Below are 15,052 nucleotides of genomic sequence, written 5' to 3' on the forward strand. Positions count from 1 at the left end.
TGTTATTCAGTTTTTCTTTTCCTTTCTTTAAGGCTTGTACAATCCCATCCCTCATAGATAACTTCTGCAAAACTGATCAGTGTAGCATTGTTGCATTTTTCCATCAGCTATTTCCAAGTTTAGACAGCATGATCCTCATGGGAAGGCACAAGCATTTCCACAATGGATATAGACATTAAATTTTCAGCATTTATGTTGTTGAATACAACAAAAAAGTAGGCTGTTTAAGCTTTTGCAGCCAGTGTGGATCCATATGTGACTGTGTACTCACAACAGACACTGATGTCCCAAAAACCACCTCAGACGTATGACCACCTCAGACATATGATGCATGAACACCTACAGAGAGATCCACATGGATTACATGTTTTCTTATTGGCGGATAGACTGAAATTCACCTAAACATCTAAGCAAAGAGCAATGAAAGGGCTATTGCCTTTCCAACATACTGGCATGATTTTTTTTTTTTTTTTTAATCTTTTCAACAGTATGATGAACTGCCTTCCCAGAAGATGATCTGCAGGGCATTGCACCTCTCTACTTCTTTGTCTCCTAATGTCTTTCACTGTGAGTGGGAATAACTTAAATAACTTAGTGGTAGCATTGTTGTAACAACAGGCCCCAAGATCTGCAGCCCAAAGCTTACAGGCACAGGTATTCTCTCCTAAGAGGCTAACTAATATAACTGGAGAAAAATAAGATTTTTGGGGGGCACACAAGCAGCTCATCTGAAATTATTTCCAAGACAAAAACAAGCTGAGAGGAACTGCTGAGACTTCAATTAGAAATATATTGGTCGGACCACCTCTGAAAGAAAAAACATTTGGTAGCTGTTCAGTAGAGAAGACTTTCATGAGGGAACAGGATAATAAAGTGGCTTCATCTACAGGAAAGAAAGAGACAGATCATTTATAACCCCAGGAGCAGTTATGTGGGATAGAAAGGGAGAAAAGATTATCATGTGCCAAAGAATCAGTATGAGTCCATAGCTTTTGGGACTCCAGCAGAGTTATAAATTTTAGCTCCCAATCTCATCTTTGAAAAGCAACCAATAGTCCCTTCAGAATCAGGACTAATTGACAAAGTGACTATTCCTGAAAACTGTTTTGGCATTGGTAGTTGACCACTTTTCTTCTGATTTTTGTCCTCTAGAAATTGCAATTAAATCACTGAACAACTTTGTAACTTCATTTATCATTGATATTTACTGATTAAATACACATATTGCTTCCTGTTGCCATATAAGACATCACAGAACAAGATAGAAAATGTAATAATTTTATACTCTGGCCATTTTTGTTTCTTTGGGCAAAACTTCAAGAATAATCTCATTAAAAGATGCAAAGAAAATAAAACAAAACAAAATGAGCTGTTTGGAGATTACACAAGGAAAAAGTTGAGAAATTTTACTCTTGGTCATGTATTCTAAAGTTTTCAGAATACCAGACATTAGAACTAAAACCCCAAATTATGTGCTTGCTTTCTCTTGTTCTCTGAAGTGTAATGTTTCCCTGTATGAATAAACCCATACATTTCACAATAGTGTATCCCACGTTCTGTTATGATGGTGCTTTCTAACTTATGTCTCTGCAGATTTTGAAGATTTAAAATCTTAATCCTTAAAAAGTTTGTACAAAGCAGTTGTTAGCTTCAAAGTACATGCACAAAAATGGGCAGGTCATGAGGGTAAAGCTATTCCAGGAAATGGACAGGTAAGTCAGTGCAGCTAATACGGCCTGCACTCAGGAGCAAAACCTGACTTTGGTGATGACAGCTTAATGTTCGTACTGTTTAAAACCCTTGTGGAGCAGACTCCATACAGGCATATTGTTGTGGTCAGCAGATCCTGGTACAAATTTTCTCATATTCTGCACTCAGGTTGTACCTTTGAAGGGAAACTAGCTATGGCACTTCAGAGTAAAGCCCAGGCACTGCTAACATAAAACACTGGAATCAATCAGGGCCATAGAAAGAAATGAGAAACCAAAATAACAGTGCAGATCTACCCTAACATCAAGTATTACATTTCCTGTTTTTAAAATAGAATTAAAGTAATAATAAAGCAAAATCATGTTTTACTATTAGGTCTGATCTTTTGTAGACTTATAATTAAAAGGAAGGGTTTTGGAGCTGAAAAGTTTCCACTACTGTAACAGGTGTTCATTCATTTACACTGTGGGATGTCAGGCGGTTATATTTATCAACCCTCCACGACTGAGACATAACCTATTCAAATTAGCCAATTTGGAATTACAAAAATTTATATTTCTCTGTACCTTTACAACATGTCCATTGCCAACAATTTGAGCACATTGCAAATCAGACAGAGTGGATGAAGGAGTTGACTGGACTGGACTATGTTGTTGGCTGGGCTTCTGTTCAGGTAAGCCTGCTGCTTTTCTTCTTTGGGCTGCTATCTGAGACAAAACATTATCTGCACTGCCACCTAAGAAAAAAAATAAAATAGAGTCAAGGAACCCATCATTTTAAAATATTTGTTAATTCTCAATTCACCTCTCTCCACCACTCACTTTCTTTTAAAAACTGACTGGATGAAGTAAGAGAGAATTGTAAAGTTCAGACCTGTGCAGCAGCTTTCAGGAAGGGAACAAAAATCAACTGCAGGAGAAGAGAGAAGCCAGCCTTCTCTATATACACACAGAGCTGACTTTCATAATCTTGGATATAGGTTTCATAAGGTGCTTCACCATATTGTCTTTACAGTTGCCAGATACAACACTTGCAGCTTTGTTTTTAATTGAAACTGAATTTTTATTTTAAACATAAAGCAAGTAACAAGGGTAAGAGCCAGCTCTACGAAATATATGTTGCAACAAACAAGCATCCACCTGATCCACTGTGGGTGGACTCAAATAAAATCAACATGTTTCTTCTGAGACAGGGGTTAACCTATGAGATTTCTGTAACAGATAAGGAAATAAAAATGTCACATGTGGGTGTCCGAAGTCCAATTCCTGTTCCAATAAAATTTATGAAAGTTTTGCTTCTACAGCAGAAGCCCTCAGAAAAGGTTTAGTATCTTCTACCATCATCACAAACACTAATTTTTTTAGCTGAACCAGATATAAATTACTTTCTGATTAAAAATAAAAGCAGCATGGTACCTGATCTATTATGCAGTTCTCCTCCATGCCTGCTAATTCCTGCAATGTTATTGGACCCACCAGAAGAATGGGGGGAATGGTTGAAGCTGTTGGAATTTGAAGGAGATGCAGGTCTTCTTGCAAATGTTGGTAATTTGACTGGTCTAGTACCTTTGCTAACAGATGTCTGGAAAACAAAAAGAAAAATAATATTAATTTTTCTTGTTTGAGCAAAACAAAGATAAGCTTCCACTACTGTTTTATTTATTATAAGTTCTGAAACTTCCACTGAACAAAAGGGATATCAGAAAAAAAAAAAAAATCTTCTTTACATATAGAAATATATTGAATATATATTTATATAAATATATATACATTGAATATATATATTCAACAAAAGAAGTAACACAATAAAGGCATTAATTCTCCTTAAACTTTGTCCAACACAAAATGAGCATATACGATGCACCTAAGGTATGATATACATGATATTATGAGCAGAGGTGGGAGGGAGCAGAAATTATCATGTGAAATTTCCATGCAGAATCCTGGTTTTGTGTCTCCCATCTTACAAAACAGCTACCATCTACTTCTCATCCATCACATCCCTGTTTCTTACTAAGATGCAACAAGTGACAAGAACTTTCTCTCCTCCAGTTGCATTTTCATATCCCCTTCAATCTAAACATCTACCTGCACCATTTTATTGACTTGTTAACTGAGGCATTAATGATCTAGCTATATGCTAGCCAAATCCTCAGCCACATCCACATGCTCCTTTAATTCTTTTGCTTTCACACCACTGGCCACTGCCAACAATCTGACATATGGCTCTTGCAGCTCAGCTTTTTCATGTTTCTTATCCTGTTGCTCAAATCACTTCTTCCAAATCTGACTTACTAGGTTTCTCTCCTTCTCCCTATTACCTTAGCAAAGCCCTTCTTTGCCCACAGAAGGATCAATGGCTAGTCCTCCCCTACTTCCCCTTCGCCTCACTTTACATACGTGTGCCAATTATCCACTTATGTTATTACAATCAACTTTTTTAGAATGAGGAACATTTACCTTCCTGTGATCTACCACTTCTCTTTTAATACTCCACCTTATTCCACCTAAATCACCTCTACTGGTATTAAACTAACTTTCACTTAAAAAAGGAAGGCAGAAAAACATTCACCCTAAAATGTCTTCATTGTCCCATTTCTAGAACTGACATGAAATACAGTTCTGGACTAGTAAAATAAACTCTTCTCTACACTTGGCTATTAGAGTCTAAAGCCAGGCGAGTAAGGACTTCTCCTTTTTCTCCTACTAACTACAAAAGCAAAGGTTGTCAGGGTTGTTTTGCTTCCTGTCTCAAGATAAATGAGCTATTTTCCTTTTGGTTTGTGTTTTCACGAAAAACATTGTGGAATCAGGCAAGCTTCTTCTATAAAAAACAGAATTTATTCAGGCTTTTTGCCTTTTTACAGTACTTGCACTTTAAGGCCGTATGCCTTCAAGCCCACTTGATCACTAATTGCTACAATTTTATCCATTACTAACCTTTCAGAATGTTATGTCTGTATATTTATGTCTCACTGATATTTCTTCCCTCCCTACCCAGTTCCTAAAAATTAAGAAACTTTCATTCTTTTCTTCTTCCCCCAGTCTTCTTCCAAAACAGAGCAATTTCGACCACACTTCAATTACCGTACCTACTTTGGCAACTAAGATACATAGGTGGAACCAGCAGCCACTTTAGCAGTTGGCAGCAAATTCCTTAGGGCTTGATTTTATTCTGGTTAACAGCAAACAAATCATTTCATTTCATACAAAACTTTTGTTGCATTTATATTCCTTCCACAGGGATGTCTATTCTTCCTAAACAGCAGAGCTTAAAAGGACAAGCCGTTACTGAGACAGTGGGTTTAAAGTAATTTCTAATCAGAAACACAGTGTGGCTCACCAGTCACCATGGCTAGGACATAACAGTATATTCGTACACATTTTGTTTGCTTACTATATCAGAGTTCCCACTGCTGTTAAAATCGTGCTTGATTGCTCTCTGTGGCCAGGCAGTTCTCATCTGTTCAGCTTTGCCATCTTTGCCGAGTCGTGTTCGGTCAGAATTCCAAAGCTCAAAACTTGAGGGTGGTAAGAAAGGCGGTATCACTGCTTTCAGTTTATCGCTGGGCAGCCTGGTAAACGGAGCACTACTTCTCAACTGAGAGAGAGAGAAACAAAGAAAGGGAAAAAGAGCCTCTTCTTAAGAAAGAATACTGAAAGCTGATGATGTAGTGTCAAAATTTTAAGTTAAATAAAAAGATGGAGACAAACGCATTTTTAAACAAAATAAAATGGAAGTGAGACACAAAAGTAGTATTTGTAAAGATGTACGACACAACAACAGAGAGAATCCAATGGACATTCTGGCACCCATCAGTATGCTCATTCATTTAATACAATGAATATAGTTCATTAAGTGGCAGAAACCACCTCTTCCTTCATTGGGCTGAATCTTGCTTCAAACTGATTTTAACAGCAATGTTAACAATTAAATTTCCAAATCAAATAATTTCCAAAAAAATAACAAGATAGTCCTCTCTGTATTCCTGGACAGGACACTTGGAAACAGTGAATAACTGCCTGTTCCTGCTGTATGTGTTCTCCAGAAAGAGAAAACCAACACAACTGATTTGGCTCCCTGGAGTTCTCTCAATCAGTCACATCAAAAGCTACTCAGTCTCCTTAAAAAAGAACATGAAGGATAACCAGCCAAATTTAATGACATCTCCAGGGAGTAAGCTGTAGGGGAATTTAAAGCTACAGCATAACAAAAGAAGAAATAGAATAATACAAATAAACATCCTAAACTGAATATTTCATGGTTGCCTTTACTAGTAACTTCTCACTTTCACATTGTACCATGTTCCATCCATATTTTCCTTACAGCATACCGTTTGTCGGCAACTAATCAGCTGTTCTGTCTATTTTACTAATTTATTGCTGATCATACAAAGGTGTGGGTAACTCTTGAAAAAAGTCAGTACTTGTCAACAGCTTCCATACCATACTAGTTGTAGTACATCCTAGTGTAAGAACTACTGATGTATCACAGCCTGTCAGTTCCTGTCTAGTGACTATCAACATGATAGCCCTCTTTCTAATGGTGACTTGGATAGGAGGTAAAAAAAAAAAAAAAAACAGGAGCTGCATGAGCTTCTGAATTGGACTGAACACACCTAGAACACTGTGACATACCATGGTTGTCAATAATTCATCATCCTTTCCTCCTTTTGCAGTGTTCACACCTGAAAAATACATAAATGTTTTGTTATTTACATGGTTCTACTTTTGTTCTCAAGGATAGCTTATTGTTTTCAAACATTCAACAGCTTTATGCTCAGTAAGCACACAGAACCAAAATTTCCAGTGACACTGCCATGTACCTGAATTAAAATTAAGCCAATAGTCTTATTTCACTTCCCAAACTGTGGGGGTTTTGCATGGAGAGCAGTACAACTTCAGTAGATGTGCTTTATTATTTGGGCTTTTCCAATCTTCTCATAGTTATTTCTTTGTTTAAATAAATTGGTTTTCATTACATAAATTAGTTTACCAAAGATATTAACAACTTTTGAGTGACCTGTCTCTACTGTCCAATTTAATGGTGCTTGCTACAGAACAGTAACATGGTTATATTAACATTTTCCTGCTTAAATTATGCTGCACTCAGCATTCAGCATGATCAACAGTCAGGAGTACAGACATCTCTCTTCCTATATACTACAAATACATTAAGTGTCTTCTCAGTTATATTAAGCTAAATAAAAACTAAATCAATAAATTAGAAATAGTATCATCTTGACTATCCCACAAGAGCTCGCTTCCCACAAGGTAACTCTGGCTTTACCACTAGCTTTGTTATTTGTGATCCAAGCTGTAGCAACATCAAGGTTTCCAGGGGTGTCTGTATCACTCTGTGAAACTGCTTTTATGGTGGAACTTAATGATGGTTCAGGCTCATCGGGAAAAGGCACAAACTGATTGGAAGGAAATCCATGGCGCAATGTCTGAGTCAGCTTCAGCTTGCGGAATCGATTGGACATTCTGCTCCACCAGGACTAGATTGATAAGAAGACACAACAATTTAGTTCCAACTAGAAGAAAAAAAGAGGGAAAAAAATGTGCAATTAAGTAAGCCTTACAGCAGTGATAAATATGTCAAGGAGTTTTTGATATAAACTACAAAAGCAATGTCAAAGTGGCTTGCAATTATCAACAGAATCCTTCACCATAATTTGTATGTATAAGGTTAATCTCCTTCCTTATTTTTCATCTGGCAAATGCCTTACAATATTTTTCCACACTATCGGGAAAGGCAAGGTAGATAAAAGGATTAGGGCAATTTCAACAGGAAATTTTTACAGCTACATCGCAAATATTTAATCCTCCCTTTAACTTCCAATTTCACCATCCATTCTTACACTCTTTGGCATCAACGAACTGGCACGTATATTTTCTGCTTTTTAGAGGTGTGCATAGAAGTTTATCTGACCTGCATGAAAGCTTCTCCTTAAGACTTTCAAAATCAATGGCAAACTGGAAGAGTTCTGATAGTATTCCTGTCGAACTAAAGATGCACAACCCATACAGTGCTGCTATACAGATAACTTAAACCCTGCCAGACTGGAAAGACTATAAACTGAAGAAGAGCAAAGCAAGCAAATATCAGATGTGGAAACACCACAAACCTTAGGACTACTGCACCTAACAATCTCTATCCACAGAGGTACGACATATGTGGAAACTGTTACATGAAAGAACCACCTTTGCTCAAAATACAATTTATCCAAATATTTACAGACTTACACATTTTTACAGGCAGACAGTGGAAGATGCTTCAAGTATTTCACAGGACATTTCTCTAGACTATACAAGACCTAGGCTATATTAAGATGACCTATACAATCTGTATTAAAGATTATGTGGCTTGTAGGTAAATGAGATTACAAATATCTTCTGATTATTTCTTAGCAAAGCTGCTTCTTCCCTTTCTGGAACAGTTTAAAAAAAAAAGTCAATTAAAAGTGATGATACTTCATCAAGGCAGCGTTATATGATATCCGATCCAGATAACACACTTTCCTAGTTTATTCTTAGCCATTCCTTCTCATCATACATATTCCCCTCTCTCCTTGGCATTTAACGTTTTTCAACTACTTACTGATATATGTCTTCCCAACTGTCATACAGTAGAAGTAAGTAATATAAACTGTAAACTTATTCCCCGTAAATCAATCCTTCTAGCAGATAATCATTAAAGAGATTTTAAATCTGCACAAAGCATTAGTAATGGATAGAGTTCTCAGACCTTTGTATCTCTTTGGAGCCATAACTAATAAAGATTTACATTACTTTCAGCTACAAAGACCTGATGGAAAAAGGCAAGAGAGACAAATAGTTCCAAGAAAGCAATAAAAACCACACAGTTCAGCATTTATTCACCCTTCAAAAGGAACTGAAAGGGCAAAAAAATCCATCTAGTTTTAACACAGAATATCATGAGCTTACAAAAGAGACTGCTTGCACAATGTGGTTTGTTTTTGATCCCTGAAGCTAGCTTGCTTCTGTAACAAAGATCACTTCTAAGTTCCTATCATCTTTGTCACTCTTCTTCACGGTGCTTCTGCTTTGTTAACATATGTTCACACCACAAACTAACCTGAAATGGCGTAAGTACAGCCACTATGTTACCATATAAAAAACTACCGCTCTCCTGCAAGAAAGGAATGATAGGGGAGAGGTTCATCTTGTCCTCTCGTGTTTAGAGTACAGTGGTCTGCGCTCTGGAATTTCCAGTCCGCTGCTGCAGAAGGTTGTGGCCTCTCCATATACCCTACCACATCAAACACGTACAGAAGCTGGAATAAAGGGCTTTAGACTGAAGCAGCCAAGTAACAAAAATGTGTTTGTGGTTAAAAATTTGTGGTCAAAAGGCTGAAATCTAGTAGCAGTGGGAGAAGGCAATACTATAAAAGAAAAATGGTGTTGTCACTAGAGAAATAACTTAGACATTCGTAACAATATTAGGAACGAAAGAATAAGGGGAAGAACTGGAAATCTCTGCCCTCAAACAACTTTAATCTAAAAAAGAAACTGAGTGTGATAATTCACGCTGCTCTAATACTGACATTGGGAGTATAACCTGCTGAAGAAGCACAGGCAGGAAGAAAAGAGAGGAAATAAGATTTTTGTGTATTGAAAAGGCACAACTTTGTTTTCAAGTCCACAAAATGGTGCAAAACAAAAGACTTAACAGTTCCTGCATGAAAGGGGGTAAAGAATGAGATCATGGTTATCCACTACATAATCAGTACGTAAAGGAACAAGGGCCTGTATTACACATAAACTACAAATAAAAGAAACACACAACAAAAGTCTACTAGTTAATGACAAAAAAGATCAAACAGAAGACACTGAAAAGGGTTGGGTTTCTTTTGAACTTCAAAAGCAGCCTACTTGTGATCAGATATTTTAGTATGAATACTATTACCAGGAGGAACGTAGGAATATAAGTGCATTTGCTTAACAGAGTAAGGATATTTAAATAAGCTTACAGGAATTAAAACCAGACAAGACTGATTAAAATTACCCTAGAGTAATTACAGACAACACGACCTTTGAACAAATATTGATTATCTTCAAGATAAGTTAAGAGGATGGAAGAAGTTACAGAAATCAGGCAAAATGCAAATACATAAGCACTCTTACCCCAAAGAGCAAAATCTGAAAATTTACTGATAGAAAAGCTTAACTTGAAAGGACACCGCTGAAAAAGCTTTGTACGTCATCACAGCTCATAAGAGACAGCTGGCAGGGGTTTGTTGGGAATGAATCCTACCACATCAATCTCTCTGACAGAATAACTGGTCAAGTGGGCAGAAGGGAGGAAAAGCTGTAACATAGCTTGACTGCAAGAAAGCTTTTATTGCTATTCCATGTAACGTTCATCGAATGACTGAGGAAAGTATGGTTCAAGTAAAATTAATACAAGGTAAGCACCATAGCCAAAAAAACTATTAAGAAACAAATTACCAACAATTTGATCTCAAATTGGGAGGACATATTTCGTGGAGTGAAACAGGAGTTTGGAAACGTTCATTAACAACAGCAACAATGAAATGTAACGTATTTTGCAGAGTCTATGGAAGACATCTATCTGGACAGTTTTGTGAGCACCTTAGATATTCTAAATTTAAACACTGACAAATTGACATTATTCAGTAGGGGTCAAGCTGACATGTAAGAAGAAGAAATCAAGTGTACAAATACAGAAAAGGAAGTAAGTAGCAAAGCAGCTGTCTGTACTAAAATAAAAAAGAAAATCAGAGTCATTAACATATCACAAGCTAAGTACAGATGCACAGTGTCTTACTGCTGAAAAAAAAAAAGGTACATTTCACTGGTAACAGCATGAAGCACACAACTGTGCAAGAGTTTTTGTACGCCACTATGTGATACTGAGACCCTAGCTGGAATCTCATTACTTGTTTTGGATCCCTCACCTTGATATAGACAAATTAGAAATAGTAAGTTTAGGAAACATAACGTGCAAACAAGTAAATTTGAATGAACTATTTTTATTTAGTCTAGAATAAAAAAACCTGACAAAAATATGAGAGTTCTTTCAGTATTTATGTAGGTCTTATAAAAATGAAGGTGGCCTCTGAATGAGAATCAATGAACTTAATACACAGCAAAAGAGATATAGATTAGATCAGTGGAGAAGAATTCTGACCGCAAGAAGAGTCAAGCAGTGGAACTGGGTGCTGACAGAGACCATGGGACCAAGGGATCCCTTCACCACAATAAAAGAAGAGAGAACAGAAACTTCAGTCAAGGATGTTCTTGGCATGTTCATTCTGTCTCCTTACATAGAGGTAGATGAGTCTCTTGAATTCCCTCTCATTTTTACATTTCCATGATTGTGTAGACCCCACATTCCATCATTTGCAGTGATATAGACAGAAAATTTATGTACTGGCTGAGTCACCATAAATATCTTTTGTTTACAGTCCTGGCTCAGCACAGAGCAGTTGTCCACGTGGAAGCACTGTTGCTACAAAACCCAGGAGAGGTCCCTCACTTCAGCACTCTCTTCCCATGATGGTGAACATTTGTAAGGAGAGTAAGATATGTAACATACTTGTGGTCAGACAGAATGGTTAATAAACCATTAAGCAGTGATGGAAGAGGGGGTTATATTGGTTTTCAGGTTATATATGTATATTATCAGAGAACTATACAGAATACAATTTCTGCTGAAAAAGTGCTTAACACTTAACTTGTAAACACTGTAATATATTGTAGTTTTGAGACCAAATACTTAAACATTCCACACATCAAAATATTAAATTTGTGTCAGTACTCATGAGTACATCTTTATTATTAACAAATCTTGTAATATTTTTTCATTTCACTTCATAATCTTTTACGACCCTAATCCAAACTTTTGTGTCATAATACTGCAAGAATTGCAATCGGACCTGTTGTTGATCTGTATTCCACAACACCAAAAGCTGTTCTGACAAGCTCCCATTTAAGTAACTGCATTCTTAAATAGGTCTATCTAAATTGATACTGAAGTTGTATCATATCGAATAATAGAATAAACATATGAAAATAGCCACTTGTTGCTTCTTAGTTAAAACAGATTTGAGCTGAAGTAGAACTTTAAATGGTTCATGTCAACCATTCATGTCAACAATAGCCTGGAAATTACCATGTGTGTTTCCAAGACCCTGATAGAATTTATCCTAAAAATGTGAGATCACGGACTCAAGGAAATTCTGAGGTATACCACAATCAAAAATTATTCACCTAAATAAAAACCAACAGCAACAACAACAACAAAACAAACTAATACTTTTTCCTGCTCTTTTGCAAACAGACAATCCAAGTTGCAATATCTTTGTTTAAGTGGCATTCACTTGTTCTGACTCTATGTTGTTTCCTATTGGACTACTGCCAATTTCAAGTTAAAAATACAGCATGCCAGAGGACATGTAAGCCTCAACAGCACACTCTTCATATTAAAATCTCTGCTATGATCTTCTTAATTTTCAAAGTCAAAAGCCTGTTTCCATTTATGGTTGAAACGAAGCCTACCATCTGTCCTAGAGGCAGACAAGATGTGTAGCCTCTAAGTGTCTTGGGCTGTCCCACACAGAGTCCCAGGAGTATTTTCAAGTACATTACCAGAGCTTTAGTTTCCTTCCTACATCATCCTTCCTTCTTCTAGGGTCTACTAAATACCATAAAAGTAAAATACAAGAACTACTGCTGCAATTCCTCCATAGAACATACATACAAATAGGCAGTTTCTCAGTATGTTAGGAGATACTAGCCAAATCCCCATAACATATCCACTGCAATTTAAAAAAAAAAAAGTTAGCAATGAGTATAAAGAATCTAGTAAAACTGGAGTACATTTGCATTTTAAAGGCAGACTTATAATTAAGATCATAATGGAGTCAGTTCCAAACTTATGAACATGATAGCTTCCACTACTTAATTATGAGATCTGTTTCTAGGCACTGAAATGCTTTGATGCAAACTCTTCCTTAAAAGTCTTCCCTTTGCCTTGCCATCTGACAAAAAGAAAGCTAAACACATGCTGCATTTCATAAAACAAGGAAGTGCTATGAACGAGGAATTCAGAACACCCCTACCCTGCAAAAAAACCCAGTTACTTATTAGATCCAACGTACTTCTTAGCAATGACTTTCTCTGCTTCATAAATTATAGGAAACAATGCACTGGTTATTTATTAAGAGTGAATGTATTTACCTTTAGACCTCCTTTGTCATCTGGCAACATTGGGACATTTAAGGATTGCCTACTTCTGGAACAGGGCAAAGATGATCTGTTGTTCAGTTTATTCTTGTCTTTGTCTACTTGCATGCATGCCGATGCCAGTAACCGTACAAGCTCTGTGTCTAAAAGAAAACAAATTAAGATAATGTTTAGTCTGTTTTGCTTTCCCAAATTATGACTGATAAACTGACACTTTCCCTATAAATCCCACGTAAGTAGTAATTGCTCTACCTCTCAAAGACAAAGCAGATGAATCCCCAAAACGCTCTTTCTTGACCCAAGTTTCCCACACCTTCTCCCCACACAATGAGCTGTAGTCTTACCATCACCTCTCTAAAGGTATTTATCAATATAAATAAGCATGCTATTCAGTTGGAATCAGTCATGTCTGACCAAGTGAACTGCCTCCTCTTGCACTTTTAGAAGTTAAGAACCATATTGTGATGCTCCCTTTTCTCACCTGACACAGAAGAGAGTAGAGAAAAATGAATATTCCTTCTTCAAGCGTAGGTTGCAGAAAAGAAGCTTGAAATTAAATCCCAAAGAGAAAGGAGATGTTCAGCCTGGATACTGAAGGGACTGAAAAGACATGGTAAGAAAAAAGCTGGACAACAAAAATTAAGAAAAAAAGCAAGGAAGAGGAAGAAAAAAGAACAAGCATGAAATGAGGACAGGAAAGCAAAAAATACTCTGTAAATCTGTATTTTACACAGAAATCAGGGAAGACTTTCAGAAGGGCACACAGAACTGACCTACACATATATAGAGAGAAAGACAGGCAAGAAGACAAACTACTCTGTCCTACAAGAAGTTAGTTACAAAATAATTCACTGTATGTGTTTTCTGAAATTTCATACTATTAGAGATCTACTTTTGACAAAGGAAAGGTATCTGCTAGTGACCAAAACCACCATAATGAGTAAATACAGAGAAAATAAAACATTAATTCCATCAGCAGTAGTGTTTTTTGGCTTCAGATAAAGCAATCCAGCTACCAGGCAAGCTTAGCAGTGACAAATTATATAGGCTAAACAAACTACAACAAAAACTAAATGTGTTTCATTGAAGTCTCCTCAAAACACGCTGCCTATTTCTAAAGTACTCCCATAAAAACAACCTGAAGTGTGACTTATTTTCAGCCTTTACAGACCTAGTGGGAGGTTCAGCCAGGAGTTCACTAGTTTTGTTCTGACTGCACTTTCTTTGCCCTGCCCCTTTACTGCTCTTCACTGAGTGGAAACTTCTAGCTCTAGTTCACAGCTCTGTGCTAGTGACACTACAGAGTACCTGGGCCACCACAGTCAAATGCCACTGAAGTGGCTCTGGTGGTGCCACGAACACCATATTTTGGAGCATCTTCAAAAACACAGGAAGAGGAATGCACAGAATATTTTATCCCATAAATGTATACACTTATCTAACCAATTAACTCAAAACTCACCAATTTCAGGCAGTATCCTTTCTTGGTCCAGTCCAGCCCAGACTTCAGAGGATACTTCCTAGCAACTTTAATGTATTTTCTAGATTGGAAGGGATGTTTATCCATTTATGTTGTACATTCCCTCACTGTTCTTTGGAATAACATACCTGGATCATTCAGCAGCATTATTAGGTCAAAAGCTGTATATCCATTTTTTGCACGGAGATTGACATCAGCTCCTTGATTTAACAAATACTTTACAACATCTTTGTTTCTTTAAGGGAAGAAAAAAAAAGGCATTGTTCATGTTAAAAAAACAAAACAAACCAAAACCCAAAAAACTCCCCTCAAAACCTAATACTCTATTTTCATCCTTTTATACCATTGCTCCTCAATTAGAGATCAGACTTTTTCCTTCTGTATAGCTAACCAAGGCTAAAATTTGTTCACAAACTATTCAGAAGCTCCCATAATTCCTTTGTCAGTCACTGTTTACTTGCTATGATTTACACTAATCAACATGCAGAAAGTCAGCCTAAAAAAAAATAATTGAAACAGTCAGTTTCTTAAGCTGACCCTTTGGAACTGACTCTAGAATTTGTTGCCAAACACCTTCCCAATGAAAGGCCATTAATGCCTAGGACAAAAAAGCAGATGGAAAGACAAA

General features: G+C 36.8%; 1 protein-coding gene across 4 annotated transcripts in view; it reads right to left on the minus strand.

Moving 5' to 3' along the window:
• Positions 1-15,052, minus strand: part of ANKS6 (ankyrin repeat and sterile alpha motif domain containing 6) — a 46,686-nt gene that overhangs the window by 15,709 nt on the left and 15,925 nt on the right. For all 4 annotated transcript variants that reach the window (XR_012649733.1, XR_012649731.1, XR_012649732.1 and 1 more), the window contains exons 5-11: positions 14,553-14,659; positions 12,939-13,087; positions 7,000-7,210; positions 6,348-6,397; positions 5,107-5,310; positions 3,126-3,291; positions 2,277-2,446 (exon numbers count right to left, since the gene is read on the minus strand). Coding sequence is in view for 1 of the 4 variants with exons in the window: in XM_075022763.1 (XP_074878864.1) it covers positions 2,277-2,446; positions 3,126-3,291; positions 5,107-5,310; positions 6,348-6,397; positions 7,000-7,210; positions 12,939-13,087; positions 14,553-14,659 (1,057 nt within the window). In the remaining 3 variants the exon portion in view is untranslated. The remainder of the gene's footprint in view (positions 1-2,276; positions 2,447-3,125; positions 3,292-5,106; positions 5,311-6,347; positions 6,398-6,999; positions 7,211-12,938; positions 13,088-14,552; positions 14,660-15,052) is intronic.

Source organism: Buteo buteo, chromosome 3 (assembly GCF_964188355.1).
Source record: "Buteo buteo chromosome 3, bButBut1.hap1.1, whole genome shotgun sequence".
In the NCBI taxonomy this organism is placed as follows: domain Eukaryota; kingdom Metazoa; phylum Chordata; class Aves; order Accipitriformes; family Accipitridae; genus Buteo; species Buteo buteo.